General features: G+C 46.4%; 1 protein-coding gene across 1 annotated transcript in view; it reads right to left on the bottom strand.

Annotated features, from left to right (window-relative positions):
* FDXR (ferredoxin reductase) overlaps positions 1-14,803 on the bottom strand; it is a 418,834-nt gene that overhangs the window by 309,809 nt on the left and 94,222 nt on the right. Inside the window, exon 6 of the mRNA XM_086930805.1 lies at positions 1,225-1,326. Coding sequence (XP_086786931.1) covers positions 1,225-1,326 — 102 coding nt within the window. The remainder of the gene's footprint in view (positions 1-1,224; positions 1,327-14,803) is intronic.

Below are 14,803 nucleotides of genomic sequence, written 5' to 3'. Positions count from 1 at the left end.
GGGTTACCCATAATTGGGGTGAGCGGCAAAGAAAAGTCGGTAAAGCCTCGTCGTGTAGAACACAATCCCATACCGCGAGGGCTGCTAGAGGGATTGGTGTAAAGTAGAGCCCTCACACCCTGAGCTTTCATGTTTAGCACTTTAAAAGCAGTTTCCAGCATGAAGCTGGAGAATTACTGAAGCGTGTCAATCTATGACTGATATATATCTCCAGAACAAAGGGGATACAATGAGAATTCAATAGAGAAACAAAGTACTATGGCAAAAGCATGTTGAAATGAAGAACTGGAAAGGCACGTAGATATAGGATTTGGGGGCTGGCGTGGGAGGCCTCTGGCATTCACATCATATTTGTGCTCAGAGGGCTCCTATTCTGATGTAAAACCGGACTGTCAGTCATCAGTTGATCCTGACATTCAGGTCTCTCTCCTCCAAGTTTCCTCATCATGTGATCTTGTTCTTGGTGCTAGAAAGAGTCACCAGAGATATGTGACTGCGTTACCCCATTCCTCCGGTCAATGAACTTGTTGCTAAAGCTCTCCTACATCAAAATGAAAGAACAGGCTGAGGGCTAAGGGATGGGGCAGTGATCTGACCGGTCATTGTCTGTAAAGCCAATTTTGTTTTTTCGTGTTCCCAGGTAAACAACAGCCTTAAGAAGGGAAGAGAACAAACGCCTTTCCAAAATAGGTTTTCAACTATTATAGTTGTTAAACTATAAAACCTGTTCACTGGGACTGCGAGGTCAAAAGCCAGCACAACTACGCTCCTCTCTCACACCACGTTTAGGATCACAGTTACTTCTACGAAATACCCTCTTGAATGTAATCAGATTGAAACTATTTATTTTTACACTCAACGTTCTGGTTTCTGACTCATTAGATTAGAATGTTACTATTCAATGTCCCTGCCTTCCTCTAGTATGCTCTGCTTTACAACTGTTCTGTATGTTTATAGCAGCACTCTGGGCCCTCCACTCTTCGTAGAAACATAAATAATGCTAGAGAAGATTAAGCACCTTTGGAAAGGTCGACTTGATCGCTCTATTGTGCACAGAGAGTTCAATCAAGAACTCAAAAGAGGCTGCAAGGTCAATTTGCCACAGAGAGGAGTCAGAACCAGCTGAGTGTAGGGCGCAAAGAGAGAGGAGCAGCACTGATGACACAGAAACACATAATACAAGACGCTACATACCTGGGTATGTGTGGCCTGCTAATTACTTACCATAAGCAGATCGACTGGAGACAGAAGGATGCGAGCAATATCCAGAGCCACATTCCCTTGCCCCAGAATCACAGCAGTCTCACTGGTCAGGTCGGGATCCAGCTGCCAATACAAGATAAAGAATTTTTTTTAAATCACAGTTTTTGGAAAAATATTCAATATTTGTTCTCACAATGCGAGTCATTGTTGAATGTTAATGGGGCTTGTCTTGGACCCCCAGCATGCAGGTGCCTGCCATTGTTCTCTTACTAGACGATTCTGGTTTTATTCTGATCATGGATACACAATGCTCTTCTCCATCACTAGTTCCAGTTACCTTGTTTCTGCATGCTGGTAATAGGGACAAATCTTCACCAATGTGATTATGAGTGTCAACTCTTTTCTGATCTAGTAGAGCCTTAAAACAATTTGTCCTCTGGTGGGACACTATTGTTAACTTGCAAGGCCCTTGTCTCTTCCAGAAACAAATGTGGCGCATCAACTGACTGAAGCTGCAAGATGAAGAGCAGGACTATGGATCCACACTGTATTACCACGCGCCTGATACTACTCTGTTAAGGCACTGGATCAACTGAATTCTATGTTATAATATGAAGACTCCTATTATGCTTCCCTATAGCTTTACTGCTCAACCAACAGCACAGAGAACACTTAATCCCATCGCTGCTAGGCCTTCGCCCCCCCCCCCCTGTGCTAAGCTTTTTTTACCTTTTTGGGGTAGTTCACGCTTCGGCCCCTGTAACTTTTTGCCCACATAAGGTATCCATGCAAAATCTGCGTCCTTTTCTTCCAACATCATGGGAATTCTAAAGGTACCCAGGGTTTGTGGATTCCCCTGGAGAGAACCCAGAAATTAGCCAAAATATAGCTAAATTATTATTCTTTTTTGTTTTGGAAAAATTGGAAAAAAGGTCTACAGAGGAAAGCGTCTGTTTTTTTACCTGCAAATGGTGTCAACAAATAGGTTGTGGTGCTAAAATCACCATCTTTCCAGCTTTCAGGGACAAGCAGACGTTTGTCATAAAACCAAAACACAGTTTTGGCATTTTTCTGGGACATAGCCTTTTTTTTGCTATTTTTGTGCTTTCAACCTTCTTCCAGTTAATGGTAGAAATGGGTTGAAACAATAATGGATGCTGGAAAGCTATACATTTTAGAAATGTAGACAAAATACTGAATTCAGCAAGGGGTCGTTTGTGTAGATCCTTCAAGGTTTCTTTATAGAAACAAACAGTTGAATGTAGGAAAAAAATGTAAATTAGTTGAAAAAACAGCCATTTGTGTCAACGTTTTCACCTGTAACTTCTTTGTTACATCCGCCGTACCTTTCTGGTTGTGGAGATATATAGGACTTGTAGGTTCACGAAGAACCCAACGAACCCAGAGCCAATAACTGAGCAGTGTCTTGCAATGTTTTTTTTTATTATGTACCGGGTATATAGCAATTAATTTGGGAAAATATATACATGGAAAAATCGGTGTGAAAGACACCTATGAATTTCTGAAATTGGAACAAAATATAGAGTTTAGAAACAATAGGTATATGCACATTTCCAAAATTGTGAGTGCCCATATTGCATGAGAATTATAGGTCATTTTTAGGTCTCGCCTGGCGATACCAGCGCATGCGCTGCTCTCGCCATGCGAGTGCCTTTTGCAATCGATTCTCTGAAAGCCGTACATGCGCGCGTAGGGATGGAGAAAGATCGCTGCGCTCGCCATTTATCCAAACCTAACAGCATGCGCGTGTATGGACAGGACACAATCTTGTGCAAATAGACTTTTCTTATCTGCTTGTTTATTTAAGAGGCAGATGAGAAAAGTCTTCACGGCGGCTGTGAAGCAGACGAGCCGCGTCGCACAGGCATTCCGATGGTGCCTGTTTCCAGCACTTTTCCTTCCTCTCCCACTTGTTAATCTTTCGCCTTGATATTTCACGTTAGCACCTCTGCTGCACGGGCACAGGGCTCCCGTCTCTCCAACGCAGTGCAGAGATGCCTGTGGAAACCTATCGGACTGGCAAGCAGCAACACCGGTAACCAATAAGGGGCAGGCTCCTGCAGAATCCAGCACATGCTCTCTGAGGCGCGGATATTGTAACCGCCGCCGCTTAGTGGGCTCCCGGGCTAATTATAGCTGTTTCCAAGCACGGGAATGTGGAGGCACGCACCATCAGCACACTGCGGTTCAAGAACAGCAACTAATGCTACGGCAGTCAAAACGCCAGCACGACTTTCTATTTAATGTATTTATTTATAGCACTATCCATTCCAAACCTAAAAAAAAAAAATTGTGCCATAAATAAATAAATTAAAAGCAAAGCCACACAACCTTTCCAATGCATATGAAACAGATTTTAACCGTATAAACGTACCTAAAAATAAAGTCAATCTTTCATCCCGCTACAAGGCAGATAAATCATTAAATGTTTTAAAAAAAGAAAACAATTAGAAACACACAAACACGATGTTGACGTTCAAAAAGCAAATGCTTTCTTTTCGAAATCTCGACCGCTTGTTTGCTCTGGTCCCAAATCCCTTGAAGTCGCCAATAAGTGTCATGTTGGCCTTACACGAAACACAGATAATTTGCAGGAGCATTATTAGCACATGTCCCTGGGAGCAGTCTCGGTGGCTGGATATGCTGCCCTGACAGTATGCGTGCCCTTCCCAACAGCCTTTATTCGGGACAGATACTGCGCCTTTCTTTGTGGCTTGTTTTTGCGTGATCTGAGCTAGTTCTTCTGCTATTTTTTCCACTGCGGTTGGCTTCTTTCGGGGAGCAGGATACTGGAGGTTACCGGATCCCAAGAACTGCCGAGAGAATCCGCTCTCTACAATAATAGCGCTTGCTTCCGGTCTTACCCATTCAAGCGCCATAAAATCGCCTGTATCAGCAGTACTGGTACTTATTTTAGCGATCTCGGATAGATGAAATGCTGTTTGAAAACTGCAGATTGCTGCGCACACATTTCTACAGTGGCTGTTAGGACAACAGGATTGCCTTGCATTTGAGCTAACTTCCCTTGAAAAAAACACAAAAAGCAACGCTAATCCAGCAACCCATACAGTAGGGCAGGTTTAAACTGTCAATGCCTAGCAAACAAAGAAGTGCCTGTTATATTGCAGATTTATATAGAGCAAACTCGACACAAAGGTATGGGAGCACTTTTCACGAGCACCAGTTAGGTTACACAAGAACACTTTCGTTTGTTCTTGGAGACATGGGGAGATTAAGTGATTTGCCCAGAATCACAATATGTCAAGTCAAGTCAAGTCAGATAATTTATATAGCGCACTACATACCCAGAGGGTCTCAAGGCGCTTAGGTAGGAGAGGAGGATTACTTGTCAAATATCCACGTTTTAAGTTGCTTTCTAAAGGCTAGGTGGTTCTGGGTAAGGCGAAGGTGGGTGGGGAGTGAGTTCCATGTTTTAGCTGCCAGGTATAAGAAGGATCTGCCTCCCATGGTGGTCTTGTTGATGCGGGGTACAGTGGCGAGGGCTTGGCTGGCAGAACGTAGTTGGCGGGAGGGGGTGTAGAAGGACAGTCGTGAGTTGAGGCATTCTGGTCCGATGTCGTAGAGTGATTTGTGTGCGTGGGTTAGCAGTCGGAAAGTGATCCTCTTATTGACGGGTAGCCAGTGGAGGTCTTTCAGGTGGCCAGAGATGTGTTCGTTACGCGGGATGTCTAATATGATCCTGGCTGAGGCGTTTTGGATTCGTTGGAGTTTCTTCTGGAGTTTAGCGGTAGTACCTGCGTAGAGGGTGTTGCCGTAGTCCAGTCGGCTCGTGACCAGAGCATGGGTGACTGTTTTTCTGGTTTCGGTGGGGATCCAGCGAAATGTTTTTTTGAGCATGCGAAGAATGTTGAAGCAGGATGAGGATACGGCGTTGACTTGTCTGTTCATTGAGAGTGAAGAATCCAGGATAACGCCTAGGTTCCGTGCGTGGTCTGTCGGGATGGGTGCTTTTCCGAGGGCTTCCGGCCACCAAGAGTCGTCCCATGAAGAGGGGGATGTACCTAAGATGAGGACTTCTGTTTTATCTGAGTTCAGTTTCAGACGGCTTTGTTTCATCCATTCGGCAACTTCTTTCATTCCTTCGTGTAGGTTGGTTTTGGCGGTGCTGGGGTCATTGGTGAGAGAAAGGATCAGTTGAGTGTCATCCGCGTAGGAGATGATGTTGAGGTTGTGTTGGCGAGCGATGGCCGCAACGGGGCTCATGTATACGTTGAAGAGGGTGGGACTGAGTGAGGATCCTTGTGGTACTCCACAGATGACTTCAGTGGCCTCGGACTTGAATGGTGGAAGGCGGACTCTTTGGGTTCTTCCGGTGAGGAACGAGGTGATCCATTCAAGTGCTTTTCCTTGTATTCCGATGTTTCTGAGGCGTTGTAAAAGGGTGCTGTGGCAGACTGTGTCGAAGGCTGCAGAGAGGTCGAGGAGGATGAGGGCGACTGTGTCTCCATTGTCCAGTAGAGTTCGAATGTCATCTGTTGCTGCGATGAGGGCGGTCTCAGTGCTGTGTTTTGCTCGGAAGCCAGATTGTGAGGAGTCGAGGGATTTGTTGGCTTCTAGGAAAGCGGAGAGTTGGTTGTTGACAGCTTTCTCGATGACTTTGGCTGGGAAAGGAAGGAGCGATATGGGGCGATAATTTTTGAGTTCGGTGGGGTCCGCTGTGGGTTTTTTCAGGAGGGCGGTGAGTTCAGCGTGTTTCCAGCTTTCCGGGAAGGTAGCGGAATTGAAGGAGCAGTTGATGACGTCTCGGAGGTGCGGTGCTATTATGGAGTCTGCTTTGTTGAAGATGTGGTGAGGACATGGGTCTGTGGGGGATCCTGAGTGGATAGAGTTCATCAGGCGGATGGTGTCCTCAGTGGAGATTGGGTTCCAATCGTTAAGAGTGTTCAAGAGGGGAGGTTGTTCATCATGTGGTTGGGTGGGTTGGACTCCGGGTTGGTTGTCGAAGCTGTGGTGGATGTCTGCAATTTTGTTGTGGAAGAATAACGCCAGGGAGTTGCAGAGGGCTTGAGAAGGGGTGATGTCGTTGGAGTTGGCCGAGGGGTTGGTAAATTCCTTGACGATGTTGAAGAGTTCCTTGCTGTTGTGGGCGTTGTTGTCTAGTCGATCCTTGAATGCTGTTTTCTTGGCCTTTCGGATTAGTTGGTGGTGTGTGCGGGTGGCGTTTTTGAAGGCGTCCTTGGTGCTAGTGGTTGGGTCTTTTTTCCAGGCTTTTTCAAGGGAGCGGCAGAGTTTCTTGGACTTCTTAAGATCATCGTTGAACCAAGAGGCCTTCTTGCTGCCAGGTTTGCTTTGACGTTTTTTCAGTGGTGCTAGGATGTCGGCGGTGTTGGATATCCATAGGGTGAAGTTGGCGGCGGCTTGGTCTGGGTTAGAAGAGTGGGCTGGTGTGTTTAGAAGGAGCGATGAGGAGATCTGGTCGATGGTGATTTTGTTCCAGTTTCTTTGCAGAGTTGGTTGGAGGTGGTTGGTGGGTTTCGGCTTGTTGTAGGTGAAGTGAACGCAGCTGTGGTCAGTCCAGAGGAGATCCGTAGTGTGGCTGAAGGAGACATGATTGCTGGAGGTGAAGATGGGGTCGAGTGTGTGACCTGCGATGTGGGTGGGGGAAGTGACCAGTTGTTTAATTCCGAGGTTGGCGAGGTTGTCCAAGAGGGTGGTGGTGTTGCGGTCGTTGTTCTTTTCAAGGTGAAAATTGAAGTCTCCCAGAAGGATGTAATCTTTGGAGGGGAGCGCGTGTGGAGTGATGAAGTCCGTGATGTCTTCACTGAATTTTGAGCGGGGTCCTGGTGGTCTGTAAAGGAGGGTGCCTCTGAGTGTGGTCTTGGGATCGATGTGGATCTGGAAGTGAAGGTGTTCAGAGTTGGCGAGGTTGACGTCAGAGCTGGTTGAGATGTGGATTGATTTTTTATGGACGATAGCGATTCCTCCTCCTGTGTGGCCGGTGCGGTCCTTGCGTGTGATCTTATAGTCTTCCGGGATGGCAATGGTGATGTCTGGGGCGGAGGAAGCGTTCATCCATGTTTCTGTAAGGAAGGCGACGTCCGGAGAGATGGTGTCTAGCAGATTCCAGAGGTCGATGGCGTGTCTGTGTACCGATCGGGTGTTGAGCAGGATGCATTGTAGGTGGTTGGCGTCGGGAATCTGAGGTGTGGTCGTAGTGGAGATGTTGTCGGTGCCACTGAATTTGCAGGAGTAGCAGGAGAAAGGTCCATGGGTGTGTCCGGGAGCGGCTTGGACGCAGTTGGGGGCACGGCCGGGGTTAAGGGCTAGGAGGGTGGCGGCATCGTAGGAAATGCGGGAGGGCTGGGCAGCGCGAGGGTCAGGGGGTCTGGCGCTGGGCGCGGGCCAGGCGCGGACGGGCGTAGACGGGCGTAGACGGGCTTACCTTTGGCGCACCTTCGGCGCAAATGGGGCGCGAAACTCTGCGCGTGAACGCTGCGCGCTGATGCATTAGTCATATATGGATGGTGGAGGGGGCGGAGCGTGGGAGGGGCTGCAGGGAGGCGGGAGCGAGGTCCAGGGAGGGTCAGGGACGGTCAGCAGATCAACAAAATGGCTGTGTGGTAAACAAATGTTGCGAGCGTCTCAGCCAACAAAAGCCACACTGAAATTGGGGCGCTATGTCCAGAGCAGGTAAGCGACCCATGGGTTCGGGGAGCTGTCCTGAGTGTTTGTCCCTGTGTTGGACTTTGCATTAAGCATCTGTACCTACCCTGGCCTCCTACAGCTAAACACAATATGCTAATAAACATTCCACGGTATGATCACAGGAGACTTAACTTTTAGAGGTACTCTCTCACTACATAAATAACCAGCAATAAAAATGCAATAGGTCTCGCCTTTAATAAAGTTAAAGCCAGTTGCTTTGATATACAATACCATTAGCAAAGCAAATGGATTTAACTTGATCAAAGGCGAGACCTATTGCATTTTCGATGCTTGTTCAAAATGACTTTTTACACATTGTCTTTCATTTGGAAGGCAGAAATGCACCGCAAGTCAATAGGTAATAACAGTTGCTCCACAATTCTGTGTTACCCCAAGTCTCCCGATAAAAATGGGACCTCACTTGTCTGGGTAAGCCTAGTGCCCGCGACAGGAAATGTCTCAAAATGCAACGTGGACACACTTTATTTTTACAGTGAAAACTGACCCTTTTTTTGCAAAGTGCCTAGCTGTAGATTTTGAATCCAGGTAATCCAGGATGGGGCAACTTGATTGGCTCTCACCAGGTTCTGTTAACCAGAATCCCTTGCAAACCTAAAGAGTTTTTAAAGAAAACACACATTTTCCTCACATTTCTGTGGTGGAAAGTTCTGGAATCTGCGTGGATCCACAAAATTCCACCCCCGTGTTCCCCAAAGTCTTCTGAGAAAAATGGTACCTCTACTTGTGTGGGTAGGTCTAGTGCCCGTGACAGGAATTGTCCCAAAACGCAATGTGGACACACCACATTTTCATAGTGAAAAGGGACCCTTTTTATGTTTCGTCAAGCGGTGCAGCGCATGCGCTGCTCGCTTTGCGAGGCCTGCAGTATACACTATAGGTAAGGGAAGCCCCGCCCAGTCCCCAGCCCACATTTTGATTGGCTTGTGGCTTTGTCCTTTCTAAATGCTGCCTAAATGCTGCTTTCTGATTGGTTTAGAGGCTGCTAGTCCCGCCTTATGACGGCCATGTCTCCTTCCATGGCCATTGGCCTCTTTACTGCATGTTTGCTGAGCACTGCTTTGTTCCTGTGCCACCCCTCCCGCTGTCCGAGCCTTCTCTCCCGCCCCCCCAATCTCATTGTGTGATCACTGCCACGGGCCCGGAGTATCACCTCTGCTTGTGACTGTGTGGGAACTGTGAGGGCACTGCGTGTTATCACCACCGCGGGCTTGTGTTCACGCCATTTAAACTTGCCCCAAGATCACCGCTGCAGCCCCGAGCTAAAGCGACACTCCAATCGCCCTGGGGATCACCGCCGCCAGCTCAGGAGCCTCGGGAACCATGTGCGCTGCACCGCTGATGTCAGGGAATTGCAGCGCTGGGATTGGTGCAAGGCGTCGCTAAGCAACCTGACCTCCTCCCCAGTTTAACTGCTGCCTGCCAGGAGGGACAGAAGAGACCGCACTGCCCTGGTAAACGCCTGGAAAGGAGTCCAGGGAGCAGCAGTGTGTGATCACCTGGGGTGGGGTAAAGAGTCTGGGTGAGTCGGCTCTTGGACATTGGCAGTGAGAGCCGGCTCGTAGGAGCTTGCTTTGCTTTGGGGGCATTATCTTAGCTCAGGGCCGCGGCGGTGATCCTGGGGCATTGCCAATGCTTGATTTTTTTTAACTGCTTTTGAGAGCCACGTCTAGGTGCGCAGCATAACCTGCTGTGACACCAGGCACCCGAAGCGCGCACAAAGCTCTCTACAGCAATAGCTAATGGTGTGCAATAAGGGTGGTTAGACGTCGTTTTGTGACATTGGACGTCTTCGGTCCCTTCCTCCCGTTAGCACAGGAGTCAGTGTTCTACTCCTGCGGGGTGCTAGAAGCGCTGCCTTACCCCGGTAACCACATCCTCGGGCTGGCAAAGCCCCTGCGGTTCTTCCATGGCCGGGAACTTCTGGAAGAGTTCAAACTAGTGAGTGCAGCATCGGGGATAGTGCTATGTGCTTCGCAAAGAAGGCGGAGCGTTATTGTGTGTGTGTGTGTGTGTGTGTATATACCTGTTGGTTTTATGCTTTCAGTAAGGTGCGGGCTATATGTTCTGTTTAGGGAGTGGGTCTCATCTCCTTGGGGTAGGGTAAGTCGATGTTTGTGCTCGTTAAGTTAGGAGACTTTTGTACTACTTGGGTGTAGGTTGGGTGTAGGTGCTTCTTTGGGGATATATGCTTTGTTTTCGGCTAGAAGGTGGAAGTGCGCCCAAGTGATCCTTCGAAGCTGCGTCTGGTCTTTGTGGGGGTTATATTAAGCTCTACGAGCAGTGGGGTTTTCGGTTCTTTTTTTGGGGGGGGGGGGGGATGCTATGGATTCCTCAGTAGGTATTTGATATTTCCTTGGTGCGTGTTGAGTGGGTTCTGCATATGCGCGTTATTGAGTTTTTTTTCTTTTGGGGCGGAAATTTCAGAGCTTTGTAGGGTAACAAATGCTGCGTTCTGATTGACGAAAGCTTAGTGGTGTTTGAGGACTTTGGTATCTTGTGTGGGATTTAATATATGTTCTCTTAGATGTGGTGGTTCTAGGGAGTGGAAGGGGGAAGTATTTTGTGTTTTACTTTTTTTTAGAGGGAGTTTTCATGAGGGTGGAGGAGTTGTGAGTGACCGTTTTGGCCAGATTATTATTTAAGAGATCATTTCTGAGTTATGCGTAAAATTCTATATGGCGTGCGATAAACACTGTATGCTCGCAGTTCTCCCCCTCCCAGATTTCTTCAGGTAACCATAAAGGCAAACAAAGATTCCACATTGTTTAAGTTTTCCTGACAAACTTGGAGGATGGAGATGTATAGATCACATGCAGTATTCTACCCGCCCTCGCCCTCCTCACGGTAATGGTATATACTGAGAGTGATAAATAGCACTCTTTATTTGAAGCAACATGTGCCGCTTGTCGGCTCTTCCGTAAAACTGTGTTATTTTACTTTTTAAGTGATTCATGGTCTGCAGAATCACAGTAAAACAGTATTGCTGTGAATTGACGAAAATACTGTAAACGGACACGCTTTCTAATGTCAGAACACAATTCAGTATAAACTGCATGTAATACATACATTATGCCATTTAAGCGACGTTAACCTATACATCTACATTTAAGAATTCACTCAGCTGCCAAGGGGCCCCATGCCATGACTCCTTAAGTAATTACTGGCTTTATAGACCTAGTATTCTGGGATTTGAACATTTGCTTTTTTGTGTTGCAAATATTTTAGTGAGTTTTATAGAAAAGCATAGAACACAAACAAATGCCACTAATGAATTTAATCTACCTAGGTACAGGTCTCATTCTCTTCCAGGTGTGGGTCGGAAAATATGGAACAATGCTTCTAGAATCATTCGTAATAAGCATTGTCCAAACAACTCTTGATTATGTTAATACAGGTTCAGTACAGAAATACCTAAGCAAAAATGAAGAGTCTATTTAACATAAAGATAAGGTGCCGATGCCATTTCTACTGGAATGACAAAGGATAAGTAATACGCCAATAAGAACAAGGTAACAAAGCTATTCTTATAACTTTAAATTTGCTCCCCTGAATCTGGGGCGTTGGTCTCAAGTATTGAATATGTTGTGGTCATTACCATCATCTGGGAATGTCATTGTGCTACAAATACATGTAAGCAGAGCTAGGTTCAGTAATGTGCGATAAATGTATTGCATAGACAAATACTTAAAAGGCCCCAAAGGCGAGACCGATTGCATTGCAAATGCTTGTTTTGTAAAGTGCCTAGCTGTAGATTTTGAACCCTAGCTCTGCCGGCACCTAGGGAAACCTAGCAAACCTATACAAACTATGCTCCATACTCAGAATCTGACTCTTAAATCTGACGTTCATGTGGGGGCACTTTCACGTTTATATGCATCAACTGGACAAAGACACTTTTCTTCTCTGCTTCAGGTATACTGCCCCAAGATTCCACCAGTGCTGTCATACGCTCTTGAATACATCCCAATAAGCCAATGGAACTTTCTAGACCTAAAAGAAGGGAAGATCTTACGGAAGCTAACAAAGGTGTCTCAAGCTGTACTGGTACAAGCTCTCTGCCTCGAGTTCTCATTAACCAGCTCCTATGCCAGAGGAATTACTAATATCATGAGATGGGTATACAGCCTCCTCCATGCAGAAGAAGGAACGCTTCGATCTATACTTAAAATAGAAACATTTGAAAAAGAATCTTCGAAACATGTATTCTCAAGGAATGTTTTAACTGCTTTTAAGTTATCTAATGTTAATATTAATTTGTTACAGTAATGGACCTCTGCCCAGCTGAAGCTCTTTTTAAAACATCTTACTCCAAGACTGGACTCTCAACACTTCTCTAAATTGTCTATATATAAAAACTTCGCAGAAACTATAGTCTTTAAGAAAACACAACAGTATATTAATTTTAATGTAAAGCATGGGGTCAGGAGATCGATTGTGCTGCTCCGATTTGGGATACTTAAAACCAGTTACATACAGGTGGCTACCAAAAGAAAAAAAAAGTATTATCTGTAATTTGTGTAATGGTGGGGAGCAGGACTTGGAACATTTGTTGTTCACTTGCCCAAATGCGACAGTGGTAAACACAAGAAAAAGGTTTTTAAAACCAATGTATACAAAATGTAGAATTAACTCTGTACAGGAATTGATCATACTATGCAAGACTCCGCCAAATGAGTTTATCTGCTACAATTTATACAAATTTTTAAAACCTATTTTAATTTTGTATTAGAATGAAAACCTTTCTTTTTTAACAAAACTGTTTCAATTTGTATATCATGTATTGAATATTTGTGGCTCTCAGTGGAGAACTAAATCAAATAAATTAACTTGAACTAGCAAACCTATACATTTTTGAAAACTATACACACAGGGGAATCCAAGATGGGGTGACTTGTTGGCTCTCACCAATTTCTATTACTCAGAATCCCTTGCAAACTTCAGAATTTGTCCCAAAAAAAAAAAAAAATTCCTCACGTTTCTGTGGTGAAAAGTTGTGGAATCTGCGTGGATCCACAAAATTCTACCCACCCCGCATTCCCCAAAGTCTTCCGAGAAAAATTGTACCTCACTTGTGTGTGTGGCCAAGTACCCGCTATAAGCAAGGGCCCAAAGCCTATAGAGGCGAAATCCAAATTAACTATCACAAAACAACTTTTTTTTGCAAGGGGGTTCCCATGTGTTTTTGGCCCCGGGTCTGCGGCTGTTAGATCAGGGGTCTCTAGTTGGCAGAGGTAGGTACCAATTTCCAAATAGGGACCCTTGCTTCTAGTCAGGCTAAGGGGGACACACTTTTGATAATCCCTGCTTAACCCTTGGTAGCTTGGCACGAGCAGACAGGCTTATTAAAGACAATGTGTAAAGTATTTGTACCCAACACTCACAGTAACACAGTGAAAACACCACAAATGGACTCCACACCAGTTTAGAAAAATAAAGTATTTTTATCTAGACTACACAAGACCAAAACGAAAAATATCCAACATACATTGTTCCAAAATAAGTCTTTTAAAAAGAGTTCAAGGGTTTGCCCCAACATAATCCACAGTTGCGACACTTTTAGCCCAAAGTACCTGTAGATGCGACAAAAGCTCCAAGCGGCAGCAGCAGAGTCAGAAAACAAGCGATGCGTCACTCCTGAGACCCTGGGGAGGCGATGCGACAACCCCCACTGCACGTAGCGGGCAGGTTGCGTCGAATCCGCTCTGAATGAAGAGCGATGCGATACCTTGTATCGATTCCGGTTTGCACGTTCTCCTGTAGGAAGCGTCTCGCACAGGTGCGTTGGCGCTGGACTCTGTGACTATGTTCGCAGCAACGGGATGCGGTCCGCAGGCAAGCGGTACGACGGGTCTCACAGCGACGACAGGCTCTGCAACGATATTCGCAGCGACAGGAATCTTCCTGCACCACGGCGATGCGCTCCGCAAGAGAAGGACCCGTCGGGTCTTGCAACAGCAACTATTGCTGCGACTATCTTCGCTGCGACAGGAATTCTCTTGCACTGTCGACGATGCGCTCCTCAAGCGAGCGATGCGTGTAAAATTGTAGCTCTTCTTCTTTTCTTCTTTTCCAGCTCCCCAAACAGCAGAAAACAACCACCAGAGGCCCCACAAATGGATCAAGCACCGTAGGCAGGCCAGAACTCACACAGCAGAGTTCAGGGGGAAAGCTGGGGGTGAAGTCCTTTTGTTCCTGGGACTTCTTAACAGGAGGCCAGCTCTCCTCAGGCCCTTGGAGATCTCGTCAAGCAGGGGACACAGCAACATCAAAGTCCTTCCCCTCTCCTTGGCAGAACAGCAACTGCAGGTCAGCCTACAACACACAGCAGGTCAGTCCTTCCTCTTCAGTCTTCCAGCTTTCCTCCTTGGCAAAGGTTCCTTCTTGATTCCCGGATGATCTAAAGTTCAGGGGTTTGGGGTCCTGTAGTTATACACCAAAAAGTATTTGATCCCTTTAAGCAGAACGGCTCTGAGAACGATCCAAACCAGTTCTGGGTGCGTCCTGCTAGTGGACACCTTCTTCCTTTGAGAGAGAGGGGCAGGGTAGTCAGTCGCCCAGCAGTAGGTGGAGCCAGCATTGTGGAAGGCAGGCACAGCCCTATTCTTGCCCAAGTGCTACCCCTCCCACCACTCAAGATGCAGATGGATCTTTTCAGCCTAGTGCTGACTCACCCAGCCTCCTGGAGCCACCCCAGCCCCTGTCACTCACAAACCAGACAGTCAATTCAGAAACAGGCAGAGGCACAGAAAAAGGTCAGACAAGAAAACAGCCACATTCTAAAAGTGCCGTTTTCAAACACAGGAATTAACAAGCTTGTTTTGTTTATGAAGTTTTATATAGTACGAACTAGACCCGAAGGTATCGGAGCGCTTTATATGAGCATCAGTTGTGT

Source organism: Lissotriton vulgaris, chromosome 7 (genome assembly GCF_964263255.1).
Source record: "Lissotriton vulgaris chromosome 7, aLisVul1.2, whole genome shotgun sequence".
Classification (NCBI taxonomy): Eukaryota; Metazoa; Chordata; class Amphibia; order Caudata; family Salamandridae; genus Lissotriton; species Lissotriton vulgaris.
Note: the sequence above shows the minus strand (reverse complement) of the source record. Positions and strands in the feature narration are given on the sequence as shown.